This window comes from Varroa destructor, unplaced genomic scaffold (genome assembly GCF_002443255.2).
Source record: "Varroa destructor unplaced genomic scaffold, Vdes_3.0 BEIS01000001.1, whole genome shotgun sequence".
NCBI classification, from domain to species: Eukaryota; Metazoa; Arthropoda; class Arachnida; order Mesostigmata; family Varroidae; genus Varroa; species Varroa destructor.
The window spans coordinates 25,578,123-25,604,635 of record NW_019211454.1 but is presented as its reverse complement, the minus strand read 5'-3'; the positions used below and the strand labels follow the sequence as shown (position 1 = coordinate 25,604,635).

The following is a 26,513-nucleotide window of genomic DNA, read 5'->3' as shown; positions in this document are numbered from 1 at the left end:
GGTTGTCAGCAAGCTCCGCCATAACACTGTGTTATCCTGGTTGGCCTCGATTCGCCTAAATCCCTAGTTACTGGTACAAGATCTAATGTGTCAGCTAAATTCTGAGAAATTTCATCGTGAATCACGATACGCACTAATATCAATACTTTGGCTATATTTTATTACAGGTAAAACGGGCCTGATTGCTGGACCATATTTGACAAGCGTCATTTATTCTGTTAGACGAACAACGTTATACAAACTAGACCCTAACATCTTAGCGAACCTTTATCGTTCAAAAATCCGACAATCTGTCGCTTTAAATCTCAAACAAGTTATCCCAAAGAATGATGGAGCCTGCCTAGATGCTACAATTACCGGCCAGTAGTGGATGTGCGCGTGGTTAAACGATTCGTTTCACAGTCTGGTAGTGTGACGGAACCCCGTCGGAGGAATAAATCGCGCTACTGTTTGTGCGTTTTTCAGTTTCGTGCCGATCTTCGACGGCGTTCCACCATCACCTGACAAGAAAGGACAGTAAGTACTGTGTGTGTGAAGTGTATAGAAGTGGTGTTCTTTCAATTTGATGTTGGAAGAGTAAACTGACGAATGGTGCAGTCGCTACCACGGGAAGCTGTTAGTCGTTGAGATTGAGGGGAAGCCGGCGCGGCCAATACGAAGAGAGTCAATCTCCAGCCAGGTAATGAACATTGGTGGCCATCCTCGCACGCCATTTTCTGTTTGTTGGCGTTGTTATTTTGTAGGCGGCAGGCGACCACGTACTGCTGTCGTGCACGGGTCGCACGCAAACGCGAACCCGCGAACTTCGAACGCGGGGCGCGATCGTCGTTTATGGACGCGTCCCCGTAATTTTAGTCCCTTCAGTCACGCCGTTTGCGATTGGAAAACTTGCAGTGATAGTGGCCAGACCGACGGTAGCAAAGAAGGGGAAAAAGGGGAGGAAGATCATCAAGAAAACTGGACAAAAACGAAAGCCAGCCACAAATACGACGGGACGAAGGGGAAAAGTTGGAGGTGGCGCTACTGCAGAGTGAACTTTCACCGCTAGAGGCAGAAGTAGCAATAGATAAAATAGCGGATACGACTAACGCGACGTTGTGGGAAGAACGGGATCAGCACGAGAAAGATTCATTAGACTGCTTGCTTATAGAGTCAGTGTATCTTCTCGAACGAAAAAATCTGAAAGAGGATCGAAGTAAAACGACAAAGCTAACGAACGGAAGAGTTGGGTGGTACACGCATTTGCCAGCAATTAACAGTCTCATTGTTTTCGCAGGCCATGGCACAGCAAAACGAAGCTTCTACTGATGATGCCCGGTCACCGAATCTAAATGTGTAAGTACAGGATATACGTATAGAACTGTGACATTAGCTAAATAGTTTAAGATTTTTCTAATGGCAAATACAATAGATAATTACAAGCCGGTTAAACTAATAAAAATTTAAAAATATATTAATTAAATAATTATATTATTTTTATTTATAATACATTGTTAAAAAATAATTAATTATTTTGAATTTAGTCAATTTATATTTTTTATTCAGTTTTCTTCTATGCGAAAATAATATTATTTCTCACAGAATTTACCAAAATAATTATAAACTTGAAAAACTTATATACTTAATGACTTGATAAAATATTTTTCAAGTCATTAAGTATATAAGTTCTAACATTCTTTTTTGTATGGAAAATTGTGCTAGATATCTTTTCGAGAATTTTTAATTTTAAAATATCATAGATTTATTCTAATACAAAAGATATTATAAATACTTCTTTGTTTGTGAAAATTTTCGCAATAGTATTTTTCGCTAATGAAATTAATTTTTTTGTAAATAAAAATTAACACTTAAAAGGAGTCAAAATATTTATATTTATTACACAAAAAAAGTATAAACTTTTGATTTAAGGTGAGTGTTTACTTAGAAAAGTATCTGTTTCAAAAATTAACAATAGCATTTTGTTTATAATAATCTCTTATGAAGAAATTAAAATAGATTTCTTTAAAATATATATATATATATATATATATATATATATATATACCTCATTAAATTAAATATTTCCTTTAAATCAAAGATTTTTAAAAAATCGTATTTTTTATTTTAGGGTAATATTACTTTAGAGGCAAACAGAAAACAAAGCTGTGCGATGGTTTATGCGTAGGCACATAATTTCAACTATTAACTTCAAATGCACACATATTTTATATTAAAGTAAGGTACGAGGAGGCGAGTCTCTGGAAAAACTGCTAAAAGCCACTAAGATGATACTGAAGCATGATTATGCATTAGGTGATATTATGATGATACCCTGCCCTTGACTTTGCGCGCTTCCTACCCCGAACGCGAGCAAGGTCTATTATGGGATGCACAGGTTGGGAAACAAAACCAATTCCGTCATATGACTATTTGTTCGAAAACACCTGGTTGATATAAGACTATTTTATTAAGTTATATTAGTGGCAGCTCATAAATTTCCCTAAGACGTTTCATTTCAGATATATCATTGCTAGACGTATGAGTTCCGGTTTTAGCATGTTAGAACACATCCGCGTACGCGTAAGGATTCGTCAACCCCACAAGCTTATTAGGTCCTAAAGCTGTTAGTTTGGGCTGTCTTTTAAGTTGGGTATAGCTACTCGATAACTTCTAGGTAGGTTTGTATATATAGGGCATAAGGAATCAAGGCCATCGATTGTAGCAAAAAAATTCGAATTACCGGAGAAAAAATATTACCTACTTCAGGCGCTATCACATAGCCTTCTAAGTTTCTTCTTTTCTGATTGATTGGGCACTCTACCCTCTCCTCCGCTTTCGGGTTCAAAGTTTCGTAGTTTTGATCTCATTTAAGTTTAAGAGAGAGGAGAACTGCCAGTCAATTCAGCTTCGTAACGTTCGGAAAAAGAGCGCGTTTACTATCCTCGACACTGTCGGTTTTTCGTCTGCACTTCGACTTTTTTTTTTCTAACTTTTCGCCTGCCAAATTTCCCGGTCGGCCTTCATCCTGTATTTTTTCATTTTTTCATGAAGGGCTCTTCATCATTTCTCTGCTGAGGTAGCATAGAAATCTTTAAGGATCTCGAAACCACCAGTCCAAAAGTCAACCAACTTCCACGCTGAGGGCATGAGGTAAAACGAGAAACCCACATTCTTCTTTCGTCTTTCTCCTGACTGATCATTCGTTTCTCTTCTTTTTCTATAGCCCTAATTACCAGAGTTACAGTGTGTTTGGGAGAAGGCGGATGGCACAGCACAGCATCACCAGAAAAGTAGAATTCGCTTTAAAGCCATTTGTTTGTTTCCCTCTGTGCAAGAACGCTCCAGTCTGCAAATGGAAGGGCATCTGTCCCGATGAGGGAGAGCCTATCCTACAGTTCCTTTACGCATCTAATCTCATCTCATCCTATTAACAGCAACGCATCGTAAGAAGTTTCCGTAAGTAAAACTTCTCTCAGACTAGACCGTCACGTCATAATAAGTCGGCTACTTACTCTACTGACATTAATCGGCTGCTTTACTCTTTCATGGTAAATATTTCTACAAACTATTTGATTGTGGCAAACGGTAACTGTACGAGAAACTTACATTTAAAGTCGCCCCGAAGTCTTTGTCTCCTATCGCTTGTTAATCCACGATAGAGACTGATTTAAGTGAGATGTAGCTGTAACGCAGTCCTGTTGGTTGTGGCCACTAACTATCAGCGATCGTACAATGCACGTTCTATGTATGCATGTGTACGTACACCTCGCTCGCGGCATCAATTCTAGAAAGCGTCGGCCTAGCTGGTCGTTAGACGACACGAGCTGGGCAGATGGATGCCTGTATATGCGACGGAAGTTAGTTTTGGCCAAGAGTCTCCGGTCAGGCCTACAGCAGCATGGTAGTACTATAATTTAACCGCAGAAAGGGATAGCTAAAGCCCCTGGAACAACTCCAAGGTGGAGGTGAGGGAAAGGGAAACGGATAGTCTGCAGGAGCGCAAGTTTTAAGCGGAGAACATATGCAGAGAAGATTATGACCAGAATATGGCGAAAAAGGGCAGTCGGAGCAGGCTTATCAAAGCAGAAAGAAGATTCGTTATATAGTCTCCAGACCCCTAAGCCCCGTTTTCTCTTGCCCAAAAAGGTCGGTTGTATGGGCATGGCTCGTAAAAGTGATTTTTGCCCCCCGCATGCCACTGCGAATATTTGCGCTGTCAGGGAAGCATTTGTCAAGCAAACAGCAGGCCCTTCGCTGTCGTTGACTGTTCTACTGTACAAATGGTCAGTGCAGTAAATGGAGCAGTTTCGGCTCGTCTTCGCTCATATTGCCCTTACTGCTACGGCTACTGCTTACTGCTCTGAATGGTCGTCCCGCTGAGTATGCCGGATGGATGAAGATTTAGGAGAAGGTTAACTAGAGATTAAGATTGGTCCTTACTGTTTGACGGCAACCTTAATGGTGGCAAAAGAGGTAGTATCGTTGATTGCGATAACTTAGAATATAATAGCTTTTCTTCATTTATGGTACAGTTAAGATTAATCCGTAATTGATGCTTACGTCTTGAATTTCATTATGCATATAGCCATTGCAAGACCAGAGATATAAACGTTTTATTCTAAGGCGCGCTCATCAAGTGAGGTACCGTTTGACGCTTGCACCACTCTTGCAACTATCACTTTCTGTCATGTTACGGAAGGTGGTAACGAGCTTTTAATTAGGTGACACATAGCTCTAGTGTTTTATATAAACATGCTTCGAAAGGTCTATTTTTCATCAACTGTAGTGCTTCAGTTCCTTTTATCATGCGTAAATAGATCAGTTGCTCTGTAGGAGCATTCAAGGTCTCATCATTAAAAATTATGTGCTTTTCTCAAACACATAATTTTTAATAATAAGAATAACGAAAAACCAATTTCGATAGATGTACTTATTATTATTAGCTCATACCCAGCTGAGTCTGCTAAACCGAACAGCCTCGTTAATCATTATATTCACGTATATATATCTCTATTATATATGTCTAAGCTCTGCGCATGTTTGTCTTCGGTCTTATTAACCGCAAACAACTCACTAGTTCACAACGAAAGCTTACAGCATATGAAATTTTATATCCTTGCTGAACCGTCCGAAGTCGTCCGACCTTAACGAAAATAATAACCAATGTTATTTTATAAAATAAAATTTTACTTCGACATAATGCTGTAACTAACAAACGTTCGGTAAGACCGTATGAACAGCAGCTCTAGTCGAACTGTATGAAAAAAAGTTCCGCAGTAAATTTTTAAACTATTGAAAAATGAGTGTTTGAATGGTGAAAGCTGAGATTGGAAAAGCACTCTTAGCATAAAAATTGGCCGCGCAATTGACGTTTCTGCTTACAAAAACTTTCCTTGCAAGAAAACTGACTGAAGCGAATGACAAGTTGCAGCTTGAAAGCTTTTCACATACCAAAATCAGCCCAACAAATTGGTCGTAGTCGCTGGAGTAACAGTAAGGGGTCAATGGTAGACGTTAGGCCCAGCCGGCTAGGCCCGTTAGACCAGTCCGTTTGATCGAAGCATTGTGTGGAGGCTAAAGGCAAACGAGAATCCTTACTAAGGCCTTTACAGAGCTTTTCCAGATCCATTCAAAGCCCCTTCAGTAAAAACAGGCCGCTACTGGGTAGTCACCTATTGCCTTCGTTTGCCTCTGAACGATCATGATCTTGACGAACGTCTCTGTTTTCCATTTTCTCATGTCCAAAACATGATTTACAATTGCCAGGTAAGAGAGCTTAGACAACAGGTTAGTTATGTTGCAAATCCTCCTTTTCTGCTGCAGCATCGTCTGCTGTTGAAGAGGAGAAGAGTATCTTCACAGTGCGGCGTATCGGATAAACAATGGTTCGCCATTGACGCTTCGTCGTAACAGTTGAGATAGAGCTCTGGCGATCTTCTGAAGGTAAACGGAAAGCGGATTGCCTGTGATTAGTGACGGAAGTAAGGTCTGCTGACGTATTTCCACGTGCGTATTGTCCGGCCGATCAGAGTAAACGATCACTGGAGGTTTTAATAAAGGACAAACAGAACGAATTGAAGCGGAAGGATCGATTACCTTTAAGCTGCTCTTTTTATCAATTGCTAAATAATGATATGAGCATTGCACCTATGTTGTACTATTTGTGATTATATGTAACTGGCACTTGTTGCGTCCATTTATGTTGTATACTGTGTAGCATGTGTTAGGAACCAAAGATCAGATCCTATATGCAAACTATATTTTACCGATCAAATGCAGACTGTGCAACAGGGACATATCGTTTCGGAACTGAAATGAGAACGTAATAGCTCATCACTTCTTAAAACAAATAAATAAAAATATAGCTTAATTACATTATATATTCGACTAGTAAGATGTAGAACAAGCAGCTGGGGTTTCAGGCTGAACATTCGGTGACTTGTGTTCTATTCGAGATAACAACGTACTCGGTTCTAAGGGCGGAAAAATGTTTTTGCCACTTAGGACTCCATTTAAATGCTGATTCCAGACACTTGGCTCAGGTGGACGTGTTCCGCACAATTTCATTGATATTTTCTTATGCTTAACGCGGTAACAGATTAGATCATGAGCATCTTAACAGGGCAATTGTAGTCTTGTGATTTTTCAGAGCAATTTTTAGTGATTTTTAGAGATTTTAGTGATTTTTAGTGATGCCTTTGTAGATATTATGTAATAATTTCTAAAGTAAAAAAAATTATTTTCACTACAATTTGCACTTTCCTAATGTAGTGAAGTCAACTAATTAGCGCAGATGCTCGTTTTACTTCGATTTATTTGAAAATTCATTTGTATGGTATGAGTAAGAGTGTTTCGACAGCCTAGGCCTAAGATGCTCCTTTTAGAACGTTGTGGCCTCCAGATGAAGCCTGAACGACACGCAGTCTAATTTTCCTGTGAAAGAAGTAAGATTAACTAACTGCATGCTCCATCATTAGAACTGAGCTCTCGAACGAACCCTATGATGGACGAGTCCTATGAACGATGCTCGATGCATCTACGTTTACCACTCGTAGGTAATTGCCGGCTATGTTTTTTCGATTGATAAAGCACACTGTATGATAAGCAAATATCTTATCGTTTTTAGATAAGCTATAAGCAACCGACCACGGATGCAATGTTCAAAGTGGTCGCCTATGAGTACGAATAGTCCAGAGCCAAGCTGTCGTATGGGCCTAAGTGACTCTAGAAGTTGAAGCGAAAATTGTACCTAGATTGCTAGAGCTTACAAAATAAGCTACAATGCGAAGATTTTATGTTGATAAAATTTCAGCCAGTGCACTTACTATATGTGTGCGTTCGCGTGCGTTTTTAGCCCTTGGCAATAAGAAGGTATTGTCGTCCAACCAGATTATTAAGCTGCCTCCATATAACGAGAGATTTATATCTCGGAAATATATAAGTAAATCTGCTACAAAGTACAATCCTTCGTGTGTATGGTGTCTGTTACAGAGTGGGCGTATAGTTCTATCTGGTTGAAACGATGATAATTAAAAACACTTCCCGCTATTGTCGATTATAGTACGCCTATGGCTAAGCGTGGATTAGAACGTAGACTACGATGTGAGCTTGAGTTAATAGCCAAAAACGTTACCCGTTTGACTGTTAACAGGTGCAATACTCTGTCGTGCCCAGTCTAAATAATCTGTTAAGTTAAACTTAGTTATGCTGCATATTTCAAAGGGGCCAACGTGTGTGATTAAATAAAGAAAACTGAAGTATTTTAAAGAAGTTTATAAAATAAATTTCCTCCTATCATGTCTTTTCTAATTACAGAGATACAACAATAGCCTCAAGCTGTACTAATCGAGTTTGGTTAGACAGAGCTTGAAAACGCAAATTGTTTCAGTTATTGAAAATGATTTATTGTTCCACTTCCAGTTCGTTAAGACACCTAATAGTTACTCGTGAATATATTTAGCATGTGAAAATGTCTTACGGATACGACTAGCAATAGAGACAGTGTTAGATAATGGTATATGCAAGTGATCATTACCAATTGGCCTAAATTCAAGTACAGAACCTGTGTCAACTTCTAAATAAGTAGCAGTTGGTAATATCAAGGCTTGAATAAACCTACCAATTGTCACCTATTTAGAACGCTGAAAGGGGGCAATAAAGATTTGAGCTCTAGCAATCGATAACGTTGTACAAATGTTGTTACTTTAACCTTTTGTTTTGCAAAATTATCTGTCTTGCAACACGACCAACTAGTTCCCACGTTCGTGGCTACCATACTACTCATGCAAGCATATATATATATATATATGTATATATAGGAAAAATAAGTTTTTGTGCCTGCTTGAATAAGAAACTGCCAAGTTATGGATCGAAATTAGCAGGTATTCAAAGTAATAATAATGAACAAATGCTTGTGCACACGGCTAGTGCAAGTAATATGGAATTTAGCCAATATTGATTCTTATTATAAATAGTGGGACAACCAGACAACAGGATTATATCCGAAATAGCTCAGAGCACTAGAAACAGCAGTTTGATAACGTATATATTGTCAGATTATTAAACAGTTAAGTTATTTGGGTGCGTCACGAGTTGAGCACAGTTATGCGAGATGGGTGTTCAAGTAACAGCCTTTTTGGGTTATGTGAAGTTTCAGGCTTTGGAAAGCTTTGTCTTTGGAGAAGTCTTGATTGTTAGCTTTATCGGCAATAAACAATATTTCTAAATTATGCATCCGTATAAACGGCGAGTGAGGGGTCATTTGGCAGTTGATTTTTTTGTCCTCTTTTTTGTTAGTTGTCGTAACTCGTCTTATTGTACCCTTCGTTTAAGAGCACTGCTGAATAATTTAACCCCACTAGAGTACTGAGCACCATGCTTTTTCTCGCCGAGCCCATGTGCCATTGTATGCGAAGCAGATAGCCCTGAGTTTTACCGAGGCAGCGTTCATCAACGTTAGAACTGCTTTTTTTGGACTCAGGATCTTCTGCAGGATGTCGAGCTACCGCGTAAGCCACTGCACTGCACTCCTACGTATCATGGACCATGTTATTGCTATTTTATGCCAACGAACGACTCGCATGTTCCGAACCTTTTTACAAGCATTAAGTAATTAATATAACATAGTATGTAAAATATCACGAACGCTTCTGGGCTTTGGTCAGGAAGGACAGCGCGCGTTTCAGCTAACTTCTGGCACATCCAAGTAACACTTATAAAGCAGTTGCCACATGCCGAGGACCTACTGGATAGACGAGCAACGTTTGATTGCATCATACTATTTAGACTGACCGTTATCAAACATATGTATGTCGTTAAATGTGAGAATTATACAAACACCAGAACGTACAACACAAAAATACCAGTAAGAATAAGAGTCGATTTCACCTAGAAGTCTGGGAGTTCTAAACAGGCTAAAAGTTCAACGGAGCTTTGCGTAATAGCACAGTTCCAGAGATGGGCCAAAAGCAAAGTGGTTGCCTATTAAACTTAGGCACATATGGCAGTCGAAATTCGAAAGCTGCTCTTGGTTTCGAAATTATAAAATATGTGATCCAAACGTTGCAAGGGTCTTCCAAAGTATCGATGTTAGTGGGCAGTCGCTTTCCCCTACCGGACCCTCAGCAACAGCAAGAAGTGTCTTTCGAATTTAAGGGTAGTCCCACACTTAGACTTCACTAAGGACGTCTCGGGAGAACGGTCGGTCTACCAGGTACTCCGTTCAAACAACAAAATCTCTCGAAGCCGGACAAGATCCATATTGTCTCCTCCTGGGTGCCAACCGCTTAAATCGAGACTCAGTCGCTAACAAACACCATACTGTTATCAAGGATGTATCAGACTTAATTTGTGCGGAGAACTTTTTACATTTGGCAAGCCATATGACACCATCTCATTTACTGAATAAGTATATAGTACCCGCTTGAGCAGAGACAATACAAAGAGAAAACAATCGCCGTTTCAGCTTATGTTGTGTACTTATTTACCATTTGCTAGACATTTCTAATACCCGAATAACGTAATTTGCAGGTGATCGGTGATATATTAGTGTGTACTATTTGTGTGGCTGATCTCGATCACCGATTAGGTGGCTTAATACACATTTTCTATAAACAAACGTTACTATTAAGCTTCAGATTTAGATGACCTTTCAGAAACAGTGTTTTTAAATTGAGGTTCTCTAAGCCTGTTTGTGTTTTTCTCAAATTGTTTATACCTATTTATATTTTTGAAAATCGTAATCATATTGATAAGTGAAATCGTCGTGCCGGTTTTTTTGAAATGGGGATGGCTACCTGTACTAATGCTGGTTGAAATGAATTAAATAGATATTTAGCTTCCGTCAACAATGTAACTATTGTTTCTATACTGTGATGAAACAATTGTTCTTTATATATTATTTCGTAGTATTGGGAATGTTCAATGTGGTGCAGAATAGCTGATATGAATTGAAACTTCCCATGAATAGTTAAAAATGCCTATCAGTGTCTACCCATTATATATATATATATATATATATATATATATATGTATATATTTTTTTCGTCGTATTTCTAATTTTACCAAGTTTGAAGTAGGTCGCTTCAGTGTATGTTTCCGGTTAATACAAGCGTTCAAGGGAGATAAGCAATTTATTTAAATACTTCAGACATAAAATGCCCACTTCGGCTGCTATGTTGTTACGTATGTGTGGGAAATGCGCACACTGCAGAGATACCGCTGCACACTCTATCACTGTAATTCCATTGGGGCCGAGATGCATACTGGGTATACATCACATGTTGTTAATAGCAGGTAGCTATATTAAATCACATAGGCCTATGGGGAACGAACCGCCAAGTCCTCCAGCAGCTATTTTTTGCCTTGCTCTTCACAAGCGGTTCACTTTAGCCTCTACTAAAAGGACCCTGTGGATACTTGTGTTTTTTGGATTTTTTTTACATACGAGTACGATCTACTATCATACCTGTCTAGTTAGATTACTCTTATTAGCGTCTATACGCCTGGATAATGTGCTAAACGACAGAACAAATGTTGCGGATGTAGGAGCTTCTCTACTAAGTCGTAGGCACTCAAGGGCTGGCAACGTACTCCTTGGCTGATTGACGTCTAATCGTCATGTATGGACAACGATAAACGGAAAGGGACAATAGTAGAAACGGTGGACAATTAAAACGTTGATTGGCCTTTCCACCCAGTGTGCGCTTTTACCATTTCTCAGTTTCATCAACCTGATCACCAGAGATCAACGGCAGGCTAACAGCCGTAACCAGCGTCTCTGTTGTGGCCGTTTGTATGCAGTAGGGGACGATAGCATCGCGCGACCATTACTGCCAGTAGGAAAGTTAGCAGTCTTTAATAATAAACAGCAGCTGATCTACCCTAGAAGGAGCCCCCCTATCTGTATGCAATATGCACCAGCATAAACAAGGTTTTTCACAATACTTTTCTCTATAATGCATATTTACTTTGCAATATGACTTTTTTTTTTTGACAATTCATGTTTTTCCAATTGTTTTTTCTAGTAGAGAATATCTGCTGTTTTTGAGATGATTGACACTAAGCTTTGCGTGCTTAAAGGTAGTGCATTGCTATGTTTTTCTTAGAAAAGAGCTTTTTTTCATTTGTCCTTGAAGCCTCTCTTTGTATTAACTAGGGAGCGTGTTGTCTAAAGAAGTAGTTGGTCGCTGTATTTCCTACGTGCGCCAATACAAAAACTAGGGAATTTCGCGATGCCCATTTAACGAAGCTGGTTCTTCGATCGAGCAAATTCCGCAGTCCAGTGTTGAGTTGAATAGCTGCAGATACTCATGGACTCGTTCTAATGGTCACATTCGCGACGGCGATGCTTTATCGCAGTATCACCATTGAAATGGTGGCCGCTGACAACAGGTGGCCGCAGTTCCCACGATAGCGACAGTCTCATCAATCGGTGAGGGAGGCAGCTCGAACCGGGTGTTTCTACTATCGTGCGTATGTTCAAGCAGAAGCTGTAATGGTAGCTCAAATACCAGCACGAGCAACAGCAGTAAGAGCCGTACACATTCTGTGGGATGATGCGGAAAAAATGACAACATTTCCAGAAACCATTCTGGAAATCCATCCTGTAATAGCTGTGCTTTTGTGTGTCTTTATCGTACCTGAAATGAGCCCGTTTTTGTCCAGTCACCAATAATGACTTGTCAGCATGGGGCTGTGTAATGGATATATATCCAGGAGACGAAAAATTGTACAGAGAGTTCGTGACGTATTATTCCTTCTATATTGTCCTGTTCTTAGTTCTATCTTGTGCTATCATTTTGCTTAAAGTTGAATATTATAACTCCAGATTGTTCTGTCCTCATGTAAACGTCCGGAACGAAAACATTCATTTTTTTTAGTGCTTCACTTCTGTGCGATGCACGACTCAGTCATAAATTCTGGAGCTTAAAATGGCGCGTAATTTTCTTAGTGCTTTTTTTCACGATGAATGTATGTTTGAGGCCACTTTTGTACAAATGTGTCAGACCTAATTAAGGTAGATGTATTTGTTCCCATCCTGCTATTTATGTGATGACTATAAACTTCTGCCTATAATAACAAACTATAAACTCCATCGGAGGAGCGGGGGAAGCTTTACATGCGCAACTAGGTGCCGTTTAGTCTATCAAATAGACCAAAGCGACGCCCGCAGCGTAAAACATCGCTAACTGAAGCGGCACTATCAGCCACCTGATGATGCATGTTTCCGTGCTTGAGATCGTGTGTGTGTTTGTGTCAGTAGCTATCTGGCTGTTTGATATATCGCGTGACCAGCAAACTTGCACTTCATAAATGCCAAAAACTGACGGTTGTAATAGATGTCGGTTTAAGTGAATTTTCCAGTTAAGGTTAGGTATGCCTTTATTGTACCAGTGCGCGTCAAGCTAAGAAGGTGTGGAAGGCGACATGTTCCCGCTAACTTCTTGCGTACTGGGGTACAAGAACTTTCTGAGTTCGTGTCTATCAGAACAACAGCCAACGGCCTGGTCATATTCACACCGACCGGTACCTAAAAGTCGTGGTCGTAAATACTGGGTCCTTGCCGTGAAAAGAATGGTACAGTGGATGCGTCACGACCCCTCAAGGCCTTGACACAATTAATGTCGATACTCGACCCTTGCAGATAACGTCGTAAATTATAGACCGTGTCCATTTGATCATCCTTTTAATACTTGCCAGACAGCAGGATTATAAAATAGCTAGCAGTGACAGATCCAATGATTTTGGCTGGTAGCTTTTGCGTGGCGGATAAAATCTGACGTTGAAAGCAAAGCTGAATGTGTCGTAGCGAGATGTCTTCTTAGCTGCCTCAATACATACTGTTTCGGAGTTGAGAAAAAACGCAAACGTTTATGGTACTTAAAGCAAGTATATTACGGCTATAATGAAAAAATATCTACATATTAGGAGTTTATAGAGATTTCTTACCTTTTGTCCGTAGCTGGCTTTAACCTTGGAATTTTTGAAAAACGTTTCGTAATTCCAGTTCTTATTATTGAGGAGAAGTCCAACAGATTTGGCTGTTGACCATTGCCTCTTTGATCGTCCCGCTGAACTGTGAACGCCTGTAAAGGTTTATAAAGACACGTAAACATATTAAAACGATGTGTTATTACAACTATGAGCAAAGAAACGACGGGTTAAGATATGCGGAAATATAGACGGGCAATAAACGCGTGGCATTTTCTCCATCCAGCAGACTCGAATCTACCAACCTCTCCGCAACTCTATTTTGGTGTAGTTTAAACCTCTATTCTGAATTCGCTGGCCCTCAGTCACTGGCTTCGAGGCAAGCCATGGAGAAAGATCGCAGAGGCACTGCGCAAGGCCCATTTTGGAAGATTGTAATTGTAGCTTGGTAAACCTCTTTTTCTAACTTCTCCTATAGATTCTGAGGCCTGCCAAGCTTCGGGAACTGGTACTTTTTACCACAATGATGACTGAGTCTTGTATTAATATATGGATGGCTATGTGCAGATGCGTAACTGTGTATGTATTGTTCTCCGAGTCAAATAGCATGACCAGCTAATCTAGGTAATCTAGAATATAGTGCGTTTTTTGCACGTGCCGGCCTATAGCTGTGTAGGCAGAAAATGTGCATGAAGTAATAACAAAGGGACAATTAAACAGAATGTAAGGAATTTCACGGTCTTCACAGTTTTACGGTGAATCAGATGATACCTGTTCGTTTCCGTTAGGAGTGGGTCATTATGCATCGGTGAACAAAAAACCGTAGCATCACTATTCATCATAGGCTGAACAATAAAAATATAATATTAGAGAGGATGGTCATTGCATAAGAGGCACACGTAAATCGTTGATAAATATTTAACAACTGAGTGTATTTTGGGTTCGCCCAATGGCGAAACCAGGGGCAGAACTTGTGGACGTCGTTGAGATAAGCGATTTTCTACACTAGATACTTACACAACTGCTCAGGGGATGCGTAAATATAGATAGGAACATTAGCATTGACATAGAGTTATTGCTATGTTGCTATAATTGCTAACTAGCAAGTTTATTGCGTCTAAGAGTCGCCGCAGTTAAGAACAAGTTTGCTATTTACCAGCCGTCATTGTCTTCATCGTACTCTTCTTTGTTCTTTTTTTCATCACTTACTAGTTCGCTACTCGTCTTTTACTGGCGTTGCATTTTTACCAATGGGTTTTCGTTCAGTACAGTGCGTACGGTAGCAAAGGCTTTTTGTTATCCCCTAGGGGTTAGAAAGAAGGCTCACAGAAGTAACTGGGTCCGGAAGGTCTCGGAAAATGTAAGAACGAGAGGTTTTGGTATCAGAAATAGTATATGAGATGTTAGCCGCGCCACTGCAAAAGGGCCAGAGGGGGCTTTCCATGGATGGCCTGCTTGCTATTTGCTTGCCATTTCATCTGCTAGTTAGATGAGCAATAGTCTAATGCGGGACGACAGTCGGTCCCGAACGTGGGATAAGGAGCGGGGCGAAGAGGAAGCAAAGAGCACACCGCATGCCCTACTGTGCGTATATAGCATGCCCGAATATCTGCGTGAAAAAACGATCCTACGAGGGAGAAGCAAGGCGTGGCAGTGCTTAAAGAGGGATTCTCTCAGAGAGATCGAGTCGTTTCTTTTTTAGTCCTTTTCGCGCTTGCTGTCCTTTCTTCGCTACACCTGCTTCTATTTCGTATCTAGTCATTGCCTTTTCCTCAATTGCATCTGCTTTTCTCGGTGCATTATTATTCGATAGAAAGTAGCTTTTTCTTCCTTTCGTTTTAGCATGGCAAATGTGTTTTTCGTTGCGCTGTCGAAAACACTCTATCGTTTTTCGTCCACCAGTTTGATTTGTTTGCTCTTTTAACGTAGCCTAAAGTCACCTCCAACACTGCCTACGATAGTAAACTGTCGACGGGCGTTGGTCTCCAGTATGCAGCGTGCTCGTACGCATGCTCATCCACTGGCGAACTCACAGACACCCTTACCATCCGCGAATCACCAGGCTTTTACTAACGTCATAGCGTTCTCTCCGCTCCTGCCTCACTCCCATCAGCAGACCTCATACAATGAAGGAATTTGGGTATGTATGATATGCGTATACTATGGTCCTTGGCCGGCATCATGGGTGTCAACACCTTTGTAAATCTTGATGTTTCTGCTGCTGCTCGCACTCCGCTCTCAGGACTTTTCGTACGCTTCACTGTCAATAGCAAGTACCTCTAGATTTGTAGCCTGCCCATATCACCAGTCCCCGTATACAGGACAACAACTGCAAGGCCGAAATCGATATTAGAAGTACCCGCTTCCGGCTATTTAACGGACCGAATACACAGAGAGGTTCTCTGCATTGTTTTCTGTTTGGTGACGATAGCCATGAAAGTGAGAATGAAGGGGCTGACTATGAGGATGCAACTTCTTAGTTGGAAGCCGATTGTACGGTGCAGAGAGCAGAACAGGCAGCATCGGCGCAGTCAACCATTGCGGCTGCTCCTTCAACTGCCGGTCTTGTTTGAGCTACAGCCACCAAACAGGAGCAAGTTGAGAGCATTGGAACTCTGAAAGGCTCCTATGTAGTGATGACAGCGGCCGAGCACGAAACTTCACAGTCAGATGCGCCAACAGGCGCAAAAGGAATAGAAAGGAAACCGTTCCTGTTTTGAAGGCTTCTGCCCGCCAGGATACGGCATAGGAAGGGCTTAGGGTAAGGGTTTAGGGCCTTAGATAACAGAAGGAAAAACGTAGATGGTCAAAAAAAAAGCAGAAAAAGGTCCGTCCATGTTTTTAACCGCCAACCCTACCAATTTCGAAGCAGAGAAAGTCCGTAGCGAAACGCGCATACGCTTAAATTTGCACCTGGACGATGGTCCGCTGTTGTCTTTATGACTTTTTAAACATGACCGTAAACCCAGTTAGTACGCACTTCAGGGAAGATAGTTGGACCGTTGAGTAACCGAGCGCTCAATATAAATAAAATATACTCCTCAGCTTTTGGAGTATAATACTTTCTGATCTGTAATATTCTCTATTTATTAATTCACAATCGAGCCAGCATCGTCGTAATGAAATAGCAAGAGTAGCAGAATGTAGCTTGTCCACAATCCAATGCGCCTTCATAAATATTTGAGCGCAAGTGACAAGTGGCATTAGTAAATTATTTTTAGTTTGAATTATGTTTCAAAAGTTATTCGGTAAAAAAGCCTGAAAAAGAAAAATGCACGTGTCTGGATGAGCATGTACGCACGTACGCATGAATCGTCGTTTTGCCACGTGTATCTCACTTATACCGTGTTTCACGTTCTAACAACGGGATTTTTTTGATTCGTCCCCCTTTACATTTTGTGCCAATTATACATGCCAAACGCAACAGATTATTCTTGATGGGACCCAGTTTTTTGTTGCCTTAGAATACCAATTGCTTCGACTTGATCTTTCAGGATTCAATAAGATAGAGTTTGATTTTTATGTAATTACCGCAATACTGACTTACGTGGATTGGTCTCACCTTACATAAGAGGCGGTGCAATGATCAGTATCGATTAGTAAAGGGGAGATGGCTATCGAAAGAACATTTCATTGGGCTGAGATCATACGAAATGGTGCACTGAAAGCCATATTCTGTAAGAGTTAACTTATGTATTCCCCGCCAAATAAATTTACGCAAGAATTGAAAACATACATACATAAACTATCTGTTGCTGAAGTATACAAATAGTGTTCGTAAGTACCACTGTTACACAATCAACGACGATACCGGGAATTATATATCGGGACGTAAGTGCGACACTCTTTTTGTTGTTGGTTTTACTTCAGCGTTGCGCTGTAGAAATTGCAGTTCCATAGTTCAATCAATAAACTAAATTATAGATATTGTCGTATTATGGTCACTTGCATTGGGTGTAGGTCAAATCGAGACACACACGTTCGGAGTTCGCCGGTTTACTCAGATAACTAGATAGCCGATAATCTACTTTTAATTAACAAAAAAAAAAAACACTTCACGGGACTTTTTAATTGATTCGCTTGCCCACATATTCCGCCAATTTACCCACGTTTTGAGGGCATTGACGCCTTTCTCTTTTTTTGATCTTAGTTGTGGTAGATGCGAAATTGTTCATTGAGCAATCATTTTTTTACATTTGGAGGCTGCAGATTATTCTTGCAAAAAACCACGTACAGAGAGGCGTTAAACTTTAGATCTTTTTGCTTACATGCTGTCTTGTATGACTGTATCTGGAAAACGAATGTGATAGCAAGCAACATAGAGAAAGGAGATGTTTTATGCGATAAGTTATACTTGACAAACTGATACACAGTCAGTGCATTGTCACTGTAGTGTGAAAACCATTTTTACATATAACGCTTAATAGTGTTACGGACGACGTGCTCATCATGCCCACGCGTATAATTTGGGCTTTTCAAAAATTCCCTTTTCACAATGAAAACCAAATTCATTCCTAGCTACTCATATAATCTAACGCATCAGTTACTCACGCGAAAAGGTAACCAGCTAATTGTGTCTGTCATACGTCACAGCATAAAAATTAGTGCTTAGACGAAGTCCTAGAAATGCTGCATGACAAAATATCATACTCATATAAAACGTGCTTCCAATCGTACACGAATGAAGATCGTGCTGTACGACGCACGTTCTCTCTCATGTAGAACGTCGTACTGCGTGAAGATTTGTGAACGATTGTACTTGTTTATTTCGATTGCAATTTTACCTAAATTATGTCGAGATTGTTAGAATCTCAATTTGAAATTTGCTATTTCCGTATTCCTGTTGGCAATGTCCGCCCGCTTTTTTGGCAGGGCATCGTCTATGCCATGTTTTCACATAATGAACTAGGAGTACTACTTGGTGTCTTCGGAACTGTTGCTTTCTTGGCTTATTCTACTGTGCTTCGGCATCATATATCTCGATGCACGCCCGACATCGAGTGTACTCGTATATTCATCGTATACAAATGAAGTGAAATTATTGTCGTTCTGAGTTCGTTGGATGCATTGTGTGCGGGCAAATTGATGAGTGGGACTCCTTCAGTTCTTCCTTCTGGGCAGCAATCAATGAGCTAGCATCGATGGACAGTGGCAATAAACGCGTGCCTTTGAGTGGCTTCGGTCGAAGCACAACGCCAGCGATCATTCAATATCATTTGGTTGCGTCTGAAGAGACGAAAGAGAGGGGAATAATGGCTATATTGGCGCAGCGTCTGGGCGCCGAAGTCGTCTGAAGCTTTTTACGAAGCAAAGGTACCCCTAGACGAGTTATTTTACTGCTGCACTAGAACTGGTACTCAGATGTGCAAAAACATATGGAGCATTGAAGTAATCAAATCGTTGGAAATATTAAGAATAAATGCCAAATGCTACCTTTACGATTACTCATCTTTTATTGAGTCACATAGCTCCTTAGTGAAAACTCGGTAGCGGTAATGGTGTGACAGATAGAATGATGAAAATGATACTGATTTTATAATTATTCATCGTATCGATGGGCAGAACGGATCTGGGTCAGAAAAATGCAGGCTGAACCGAAACAGTCCTTTAAATATGCACATCGTTCCATGAAATGTTCCTAGTAAATTTAATGGAGGCTTGACTCTCAGACGATCGCCGTGAAAAGGTACTATTTTAATAATCAATTTAAGCGATAGTGGTACCTTCAGTTTTTCGTATCGGTAGTCTATTCTGACTACCGATACGAAATACGTACAGCAATATACGGCGAAAGATCTATCTTGCTTCGCTTAACCATAGGTAGCAGCACGCACGTTTTCATGATGAAATATGGAGCTAGTTACGCTATAGTATACCTGCTGGTCAGTCTAAACGGCTACCGTAAAGATAAACCGTGCTTGAACAACCCTACGAACGTATAAGCGCACGTTACGTGAAGCCGACCCGTCTGAATGACCCGATTTCCTACGACGGCCTGGTAAAGGAAAAGAACAGAACAAGTTCGAGCCTACGTGTTACATCCCTTAATACTGAACGTGATTTTCGTTTCCAATTCTAAAAGGTAGAAACATATCTTTATCTACTAAGTTTGAGTAATGAATTAGGTATCACGCAAAAGATTGTTGTAAAAAAAAAAAAAAGAAAAAAACTACTTCCGTTGATTCTCTTTTGATACGTTATTCCCAAAACGTACCTAATCGAAATTCGTTCGGAATCGTATGTACTGATGTTAAGTTTGAATTCTTACAACCAAATATATATAAACATGTAATAATACTTCTTTATTTATCCATTCTTTGAATTACTAATTGAAACAATCACCGTATTGCAAACTCGAAAGAATTACGAAATCACTGTGTTTGCATAACTGATATAACAAACTGGATATTTTCTTCTATAAAAAAAAATAGCAAATTGCCCTGAAAGTGCGGTAGACGGCCATTGTTACCAGTTTGGCCAATCAAAGAAATGGCAAACATTGCATTTTGGGAATATTGGGAAAAAGGTTAGTTCGATCCGGACGGTTTTCTCATCTTGCCCTGTCTTAGTATGTCACAGTAGCTGACAAATTCTCCCGTGATTTGTAGCACAGAGTTTTCTTTACCCATTGTGTGCATCCTTTCAGATTTTCGCATTTGACATGATCCAACCCAACTTTAGGTGCTATTGAGTCACTTCAGCGAGCGTGCGAAGCCTTCATGGACCTGAATTTTCAACATTCGTTCATGACCGAAAATTATATTATAAGCATATTTTTTTATATACTAGAAAAACTGTTTACCAGAATAGGCCAGTACACAAGCAAGGTTTACGCAACAAAGAAGACTTCTCTCACCGTTGGTGCAGCCTCCAAATAAGCCCTGAGCTCAAAAAGGTCTCGTGAAATCTACGGAATCCGCATGAACATGATCAAATACGAGAATTCAGCATTGCAATATGTATCTTTTGTAGTTACAGATTTGCATAAACTGTTGACGTGACATGCTTCTCCGGATTAAATGAAGCCTTTAACCTGCTTCGAGCTATCGTTCGCTATACGTTCCAATATGTACGGTCCATTGACTGTTTGGCACCTAATACGACCCACATACTCTTGCCCTTGGCAAACGTACACTCATAATATTGGGTTTGGTGTTATGTAACTCGTACAAGATTAGTTTGCCAGCCTTCATCAGATGCCACCCCAATCGATCCTTAATTTTTGAGGTGTTCTTTGTTCGATGATAAAGCACAATGTGTTTTTTTTTGATTTTATTTAAATGGTGGTTAAACATCGAAAATGGAAGTATATTATTTATTGACAGACAACTATGATGATCTCTTTTATAGGGATATACATTAGATTACTCGCTATTTATTCTATTATCTATCGCTAATTATCGTTGACAGTTAATTGCTAGCATAAATGCGGCCATAGGTTATCTTTCACATGACAAATTTTTGTCAAGCAACGTTCATTTTATCTCGTAACGCACTTAGCTAAGGCTCTTGGAAAATTTATAGGGTGCACAGTAAAAGGAAACCGTGGCTTAGGACAAAATTCCTGAATGTCTTTAGCTATCAAATCAAACATTTCTTTCATCCTAAATTACTGTAGACGCTTATTATTGGCAACACAAACTGGACTGCCTTTAACAATAAATAGAACCAAACACCGGACATGCTGCCTTTAGCGATATCAGCGCCTTAGCGATATTAAAACGCCTCATAGTTAGGGGAACTTATTTCAAGCCATCCATAATTGATTTGGACTGAGTAACCAGATATAATATAGTGAATTGAAACAAGTGTCAAATTGTCAACATTTATGATGGAAAAGGCCTTCAATGGATGTTTGCTTCTCTTCAGGCAGCACATGGATCTTTTAATAAAATAAAAATTCCTTCATGAGTTTGTTCCCTACAGACGGCGTATCCCCAGAAAATGTTTACATAGTTTTTAAGAACAAAGCTTCAGCTTTGATCCATATATTACTTACGTTGATTACACAAGATTTCACATTAAATATATAACTTTGCCTTTTACCACACACTCATAATTGTTATCATTTTGGTCAACACATTGCTGATAACGGTGAGTTATTTATCTACGAAGTTCATTTGGTAATGTGGCACATTGTTTCTCAGTAGTACTTCCAAGTTTACCGATGTCATTGCTGTTCTGACGTACATTTTGCATCTAAAGTATCCCAATAAGAAGAAGACTTTTCACGTCAAGTCGAGGCAATAGGTACGGTATTCAATAACATCTGTGGGTCTAACCCATCCGTATATCCATTTACGACAACGATAGGTGCTCCGCCTTAGCGGAAATAAACTTCGCCATCCACAGCAAAGTCCTTCCGAGCGCATGGTAAAAAATTCTTGCAGTACATTCAAGTACTTGACACTAGTCATTGTACTATCAAAACAATGGTCTAATTAATTCTTCATTTCAAATGCTGCGCCACACTGTACCTCCCGGTAAGTTTACATGGTACTCCTGCGTAGCGTGTAGATTTACAATTAGACCCAGTAAGTGCAATTATGTGGGTTAACTGTTTCGCTTAGTTTAAAGGTAGCTCCATGGCGTTGACGTCTTGATTTGAATTTCCGAAAGTGTTATTCGCTCTGTTACCTTAAATCGTTTTTTTTTTTTTTTTTTTTTGTAAAATGAATTACTGTTTGTAAAATTATCATATGTAAATGTGACAACAATTCTGAGAGAGAATACCACATCTCATAACAAATTCGAGTACCGTCCGGGTGGATTGTATGGAGAAGTGTATCTTTTTATGTCGCTCAAATCTGTCACCACTAACGTACAATAGCTGAGAATGTGTTATCCGTCGACTATTATCCGATCATGATATGTTTTGTCGGGGTATACGACTAGATAATTCCTGTATATTATTAAGAGTAGTGTTCTAGTTATAAATTAACTAGTGACAGTGACGGAAATCATTTTCATCTGCTTCATATTATAATGCGATTTAATTCTGAGACTAAAGGGTCCCACTTGCTGAACGCTGTTCAAGTAACCAGATGACAAAATTTAACGAAAGGTAGATATGCGAAGGCATTCTGCTTATCTCCGTCCGAAGTCGCTTTCGTGAAGCATCGTGAGCCCGCCATACTATCGAAGTTTGATAGCGCAAGGAGCCGGACGCTTTTCCTATTTAGTTGTAATGGACTCATTTCAATAGGTGGTACTATATGCGTTGAACGCCACCTGTTTTGATGGGTTAGTCGATAACTAAAATAGGTCCCGATTTCTTTTTGCGGGACCGTCTGCAGACTTTATGTACATTGAAGTAAGGTGAAGCTCTTTGTTAGACGTCTGGCAAAAAAGCGAATTATGCTCCAACGAAGTTCTTACATTGCTCACAAGTTTATAACCGATGGATGCAATTAAATCTAATAAAAACAATCGAGCGTAATCTTTCGAAATGGCTCTGTTAATTCACAATGAGGTGTTAGCCACGCCCACCATTTACGCGCGATTCGGGACTTGAAATATTATTCCCAGTGGGAAGTTATCGATTCGTAGAAATCTGATCCCGTTACAAAAGGAACCCCCTACAGGCATCTAGCGCACGGCTGGCATTGTTGCCCCACAACACACTAATAATATTATGTTCCTTTTGAAAAATTACATTGGTAGATATATCATGGTAATAGAATAGTTTGCCATTCTCGTGTATGAAAAAGTAGCAATCCACTGCAAATACTACTGAAAAATGCAACGTCTAAATATTGATGCTTCACCCGCATGTTGAACTTCAGTTACACACTTACAGGGTTACCATTCATGTTTAGAATTATCAGCTCTGCGATAAATAGCGTACTTAACTTGCAAACGAACAGGCAAGTCTTGCTATGGCGTCATTATTTAGCAAGTTACGATTGTTCTATACGTTCCCGTGGGCATTCATATAATACAGCATTTTTGATCGATAGACCGACCGACTGAGTCACCTCTCATGTCGTCTGGTCGCCTCGTTGGTTGCCCAGAATGAGTGGTCCCAACGCCCATTAGGATTATAGAGCAGAATTGTCCGACAAGATTATAATAGTACTCTGGGAGTTTGTAGTAGTGCCTCGTTAAAACAGTCTACTGGAACTGTCAGCAATATGTACTCGGACAGTTTCGTCCTAGTGCTTCGTATCGTTATTCTAGATACACGCTGCAGAGATAGGACCTTCGTATACCTTATCGTGAGTCTTATGTATGACAACACTCTATGGATCACTTCGAACTGCCTAAACGGGTTCTAAGCCTGACGTCTATCTTCCATTCGACATATCATTTCTGCACGGACACTTAGCTGATTCTTCAACAAATCGTCCATTTCTCAAATTGATTTTAAGTAAAAAAAGATAGGTAGTCTTTTCAACTTTACTGTAGAGAATACTTAATAGGATTTTTGGGCCGTTATGCAATCCTAAATTCCGTTTCTAATAGTCTGTGGTGGAATAGTGAGCATTAGAGAAAACGGTGCTGGTCAAGCGGCTACGGGCCGGGATTGTAAGACCAATAGCCAAACCCGATCTTCCCCGACGGCTTATTTCCTTTGCAGGTCAAACCAGAATGGCTTCGAGGAGGATTCTGGCCGGCATGGCCCTCTCAAGGGTGGCAGTGACCATAAGCCCCCCAGAAACCAGTGTGAGGCTCCGACGATACTCTAGGGGTACCGGCCCGATAAATCTAATTGGATTGGCCACGTAATTAGCGGTGAAAGATTTCTCTCTCCTCTTTTCACAACGAGATACTCCTAATGAGTCGGCTCGTCTAGTTTTTTACGTCTTTCATTAGAAGTAACACTCTTCTTTTTTATCAGTAAACGTACTATTCTTTATACGTTTGTAATATATACGTTTGGTCAGAGAGGCTTCCCTCTTGATAATGCTAAAAAAAGGCAGTGGTAACAAGTACTTTTCACTCTCTAAACTTCTATCGAAACCATATGACAGTTGGAATCGTGACAGACTAGCGAAAGTTTCTGTAGAGTAATTGTTCCGCCGTAACTAGGCCTGTAAAAACAAGATTTTATGAAGTCTACCTCGAGTTATCCAAATAAACTTACGCTCGATCCAAACCAGTTTAGTATACAATCTGCAAGGGAAAGTTGGAACCTGTTCAAGCGCTTTAAAAGGTGATAAAAGTTTCCGTCACTCTTTGGATGCACCATTTTGTACCCAAGAGTTAAAAGTAGCAAAAAAAAGAAGGTGCCTTCATATTTTTGCCGTGCCTGTGCAACTGTGAAATGCGCTCATATTTTTAATTCATTGTCAAAATTAGAACGGGCTGGGAAAACTTCAAAAGTACATACCCTAAAGGGAAATCGACCTAATCACACTTACCAATCCTCTCCCTTCCTCTTGTATACAAGATATTTGCTGAAATAAATAATAACATTTATAAAACCAAAGTATGGGACGCTTTGGAGAAAACACCTTTGGTTAGCTTTTAGTTTAACATGATATAATCAGTTAATTTGTGTTAATTGGATCTCCTGCTATCGGCTGGTTCACCTTCCGTACAGCTCATCCCCCTTCAAAATTTTCCCTGAATTCAGGTACGTAACCAATTTATAACTACCGCAGAAAAAGCTGGGTCGCATTGATGCAAAGACCTCTGATAGGACGATTATGCTATCAGGCAACTAGACTAGCCTCAGGCAAAGAAGCTATCACGGGATTTTACAGTTTATGATTCATTGCCTCTTCGTCTATGCACGCGCCGTAAATACCATGAAGTATATACGACAAGCCATCTTAACAAACTAGCGATTCCTTTCTTTACACTTGTTTTAGAACTTTCAAACACGATACCTCTAAAGCACCTGACATAACATTTCGATCCTATTCTAGGCCCTTAGACAACTAGGAGCGTTTCAAAATCAGTTTCAGGCTAAAGGCCCAAGATCTTTCTTATAGGCTCAAGTACAAATTAAAATGAGGAATAATATTTGTCGGCAGCTATTTCGGCGACGGTTCCTTTGCTTGATTTATTATGCGGAAGAGTTGTACCGCACCTTAACTCGGGCACTCAAAGGGCAAATTTTAACTCAAATTAGGCTATACATCGGAAAACGTAACAGGATTGCGTGCGATAGAGTGTAGGACACAAAATATGAGATAGACAAGTACAGGCGCGCAGGTGTTCATAGACGTCAAGTGGGCTTTGGTTTGTGTTGTTACTTATGATTTTTAAATGCATACAGATCTCTAGTGTAAAAAATTGCCGTCTCTTTTAAAAGAAAGTAAGTGTAGGCCTATTAGCTGAATCGGATGGTGTGCATTGTACTAGATAGAGACGAAACTGCTATTTCAGTTTATAGTCAGCTTTCTATACGCTGGATTTTTTAATGCTCGATTTTGTTTCCGATACTACCCAGTAACTAGCCTTTCGTATGAGTCGCTTCGTTCGCTTGCTACACCATTGTCTATGAGTACAGCCCAGTTTTCGGTTGATATTCATGGTCTGACTGAGTTTATTATTACCCAGTTCTTCTCTCTCAAACATTCGACCGTGTTGTGAATCTCAAATCGCCTTCTAAACCACGGTAACCCATAAACCAGTCTCGCTGTATATCCATCCCAAATCTTCGTGCTTTGTTCCGTCTGTTACGTAACACATTATTATACGAAACATTAGATTACACATAACGAGTCGTTTCGTGTGCTGGCCTAAAATCGGAATATGAAAAGAACTACGTAGGCATGTGTATGCAATGTGAGGATGGCATATAAAAGCCGCCTATAAGTGATTAGGTATCTGTGAGCCCGGTCCTAAAATAATACCGACGGAATAACTCGAAAAGACGAAGTGTTGAAGCAAATTGTTTATCTTTATTGGGCTATAAACTTTCACCTCTTCCGCTAACATGCCAAGGCTAACATTTTTTTTGGGCACAGTATGTATGTATGTATGTAGATAATCCATAGAATATGAGATGAAATGTTTGTTAAAGCTGCATTTGAACAATGATTCTTCTAGGGTAGAAAAGTGTCCAGGGTTATAGTAAGGACAGCTCGTATTCTGTGTTTCCAGTAATTGTACGTAGGGCATAAAGCATTTTTCGACTCTATATTAAATAT

The 26,513-nt window shown here is 39.9% G+C and overlaps 1 protein-coding gene and 1 long non-coding RNA gene across 7 annotated transcripts in view; one reads left to right on the top strand and one right to left on the bottom strand.

The window, feature by feature from the left end:
- Positions 1 to 13,538, bottom strand: part of LOC111251106 (uncharacterized) — a 33,744-nt gene extending 20,206 nt beyond the window's left edge. The window contains exon 1 of one of the 2 annotated variants that reach the window (XR_015319136.1): positions 13,429 to 13,538. This is a non-coding gene — a long non-coding RNA (uncharacterized LOC111251106). Of the gene's footprint in view, positions 1 to 3,585; positions 3,889 to 13,428 lie in introns of those variants that run through there. The other variant, XR_015319138.1, reaches the window with a different exon arrangement.
- The window catches only part of LOC111251060 (uncharacterized), a 145,744-nt gene that overhangs the window by 15,607 nt on the left and 103,624 nt on the right, over positions 1 to 26,513 (top strand). For 4 of the 5 annotated variants that reach the window (XM_086977398.1, XM_022807267.2, XM_086977395.1 and 1 more), the window contains exon 2: positions 168 to 1,335. In XM_086977398.1, coding sequence (XP_086833524.1) covers positions 1,280 to 1,335 — 56 coding nt within the window. In that variant the 5' untranslated portion in view covers positions 168 to 1,279. The remainder of the gene's footprint in view (positions 1 to 167; positions 1,336 to 26,513) is intronic. The other variant, XM_086977396.1, reaches the window with a different exon arrangement.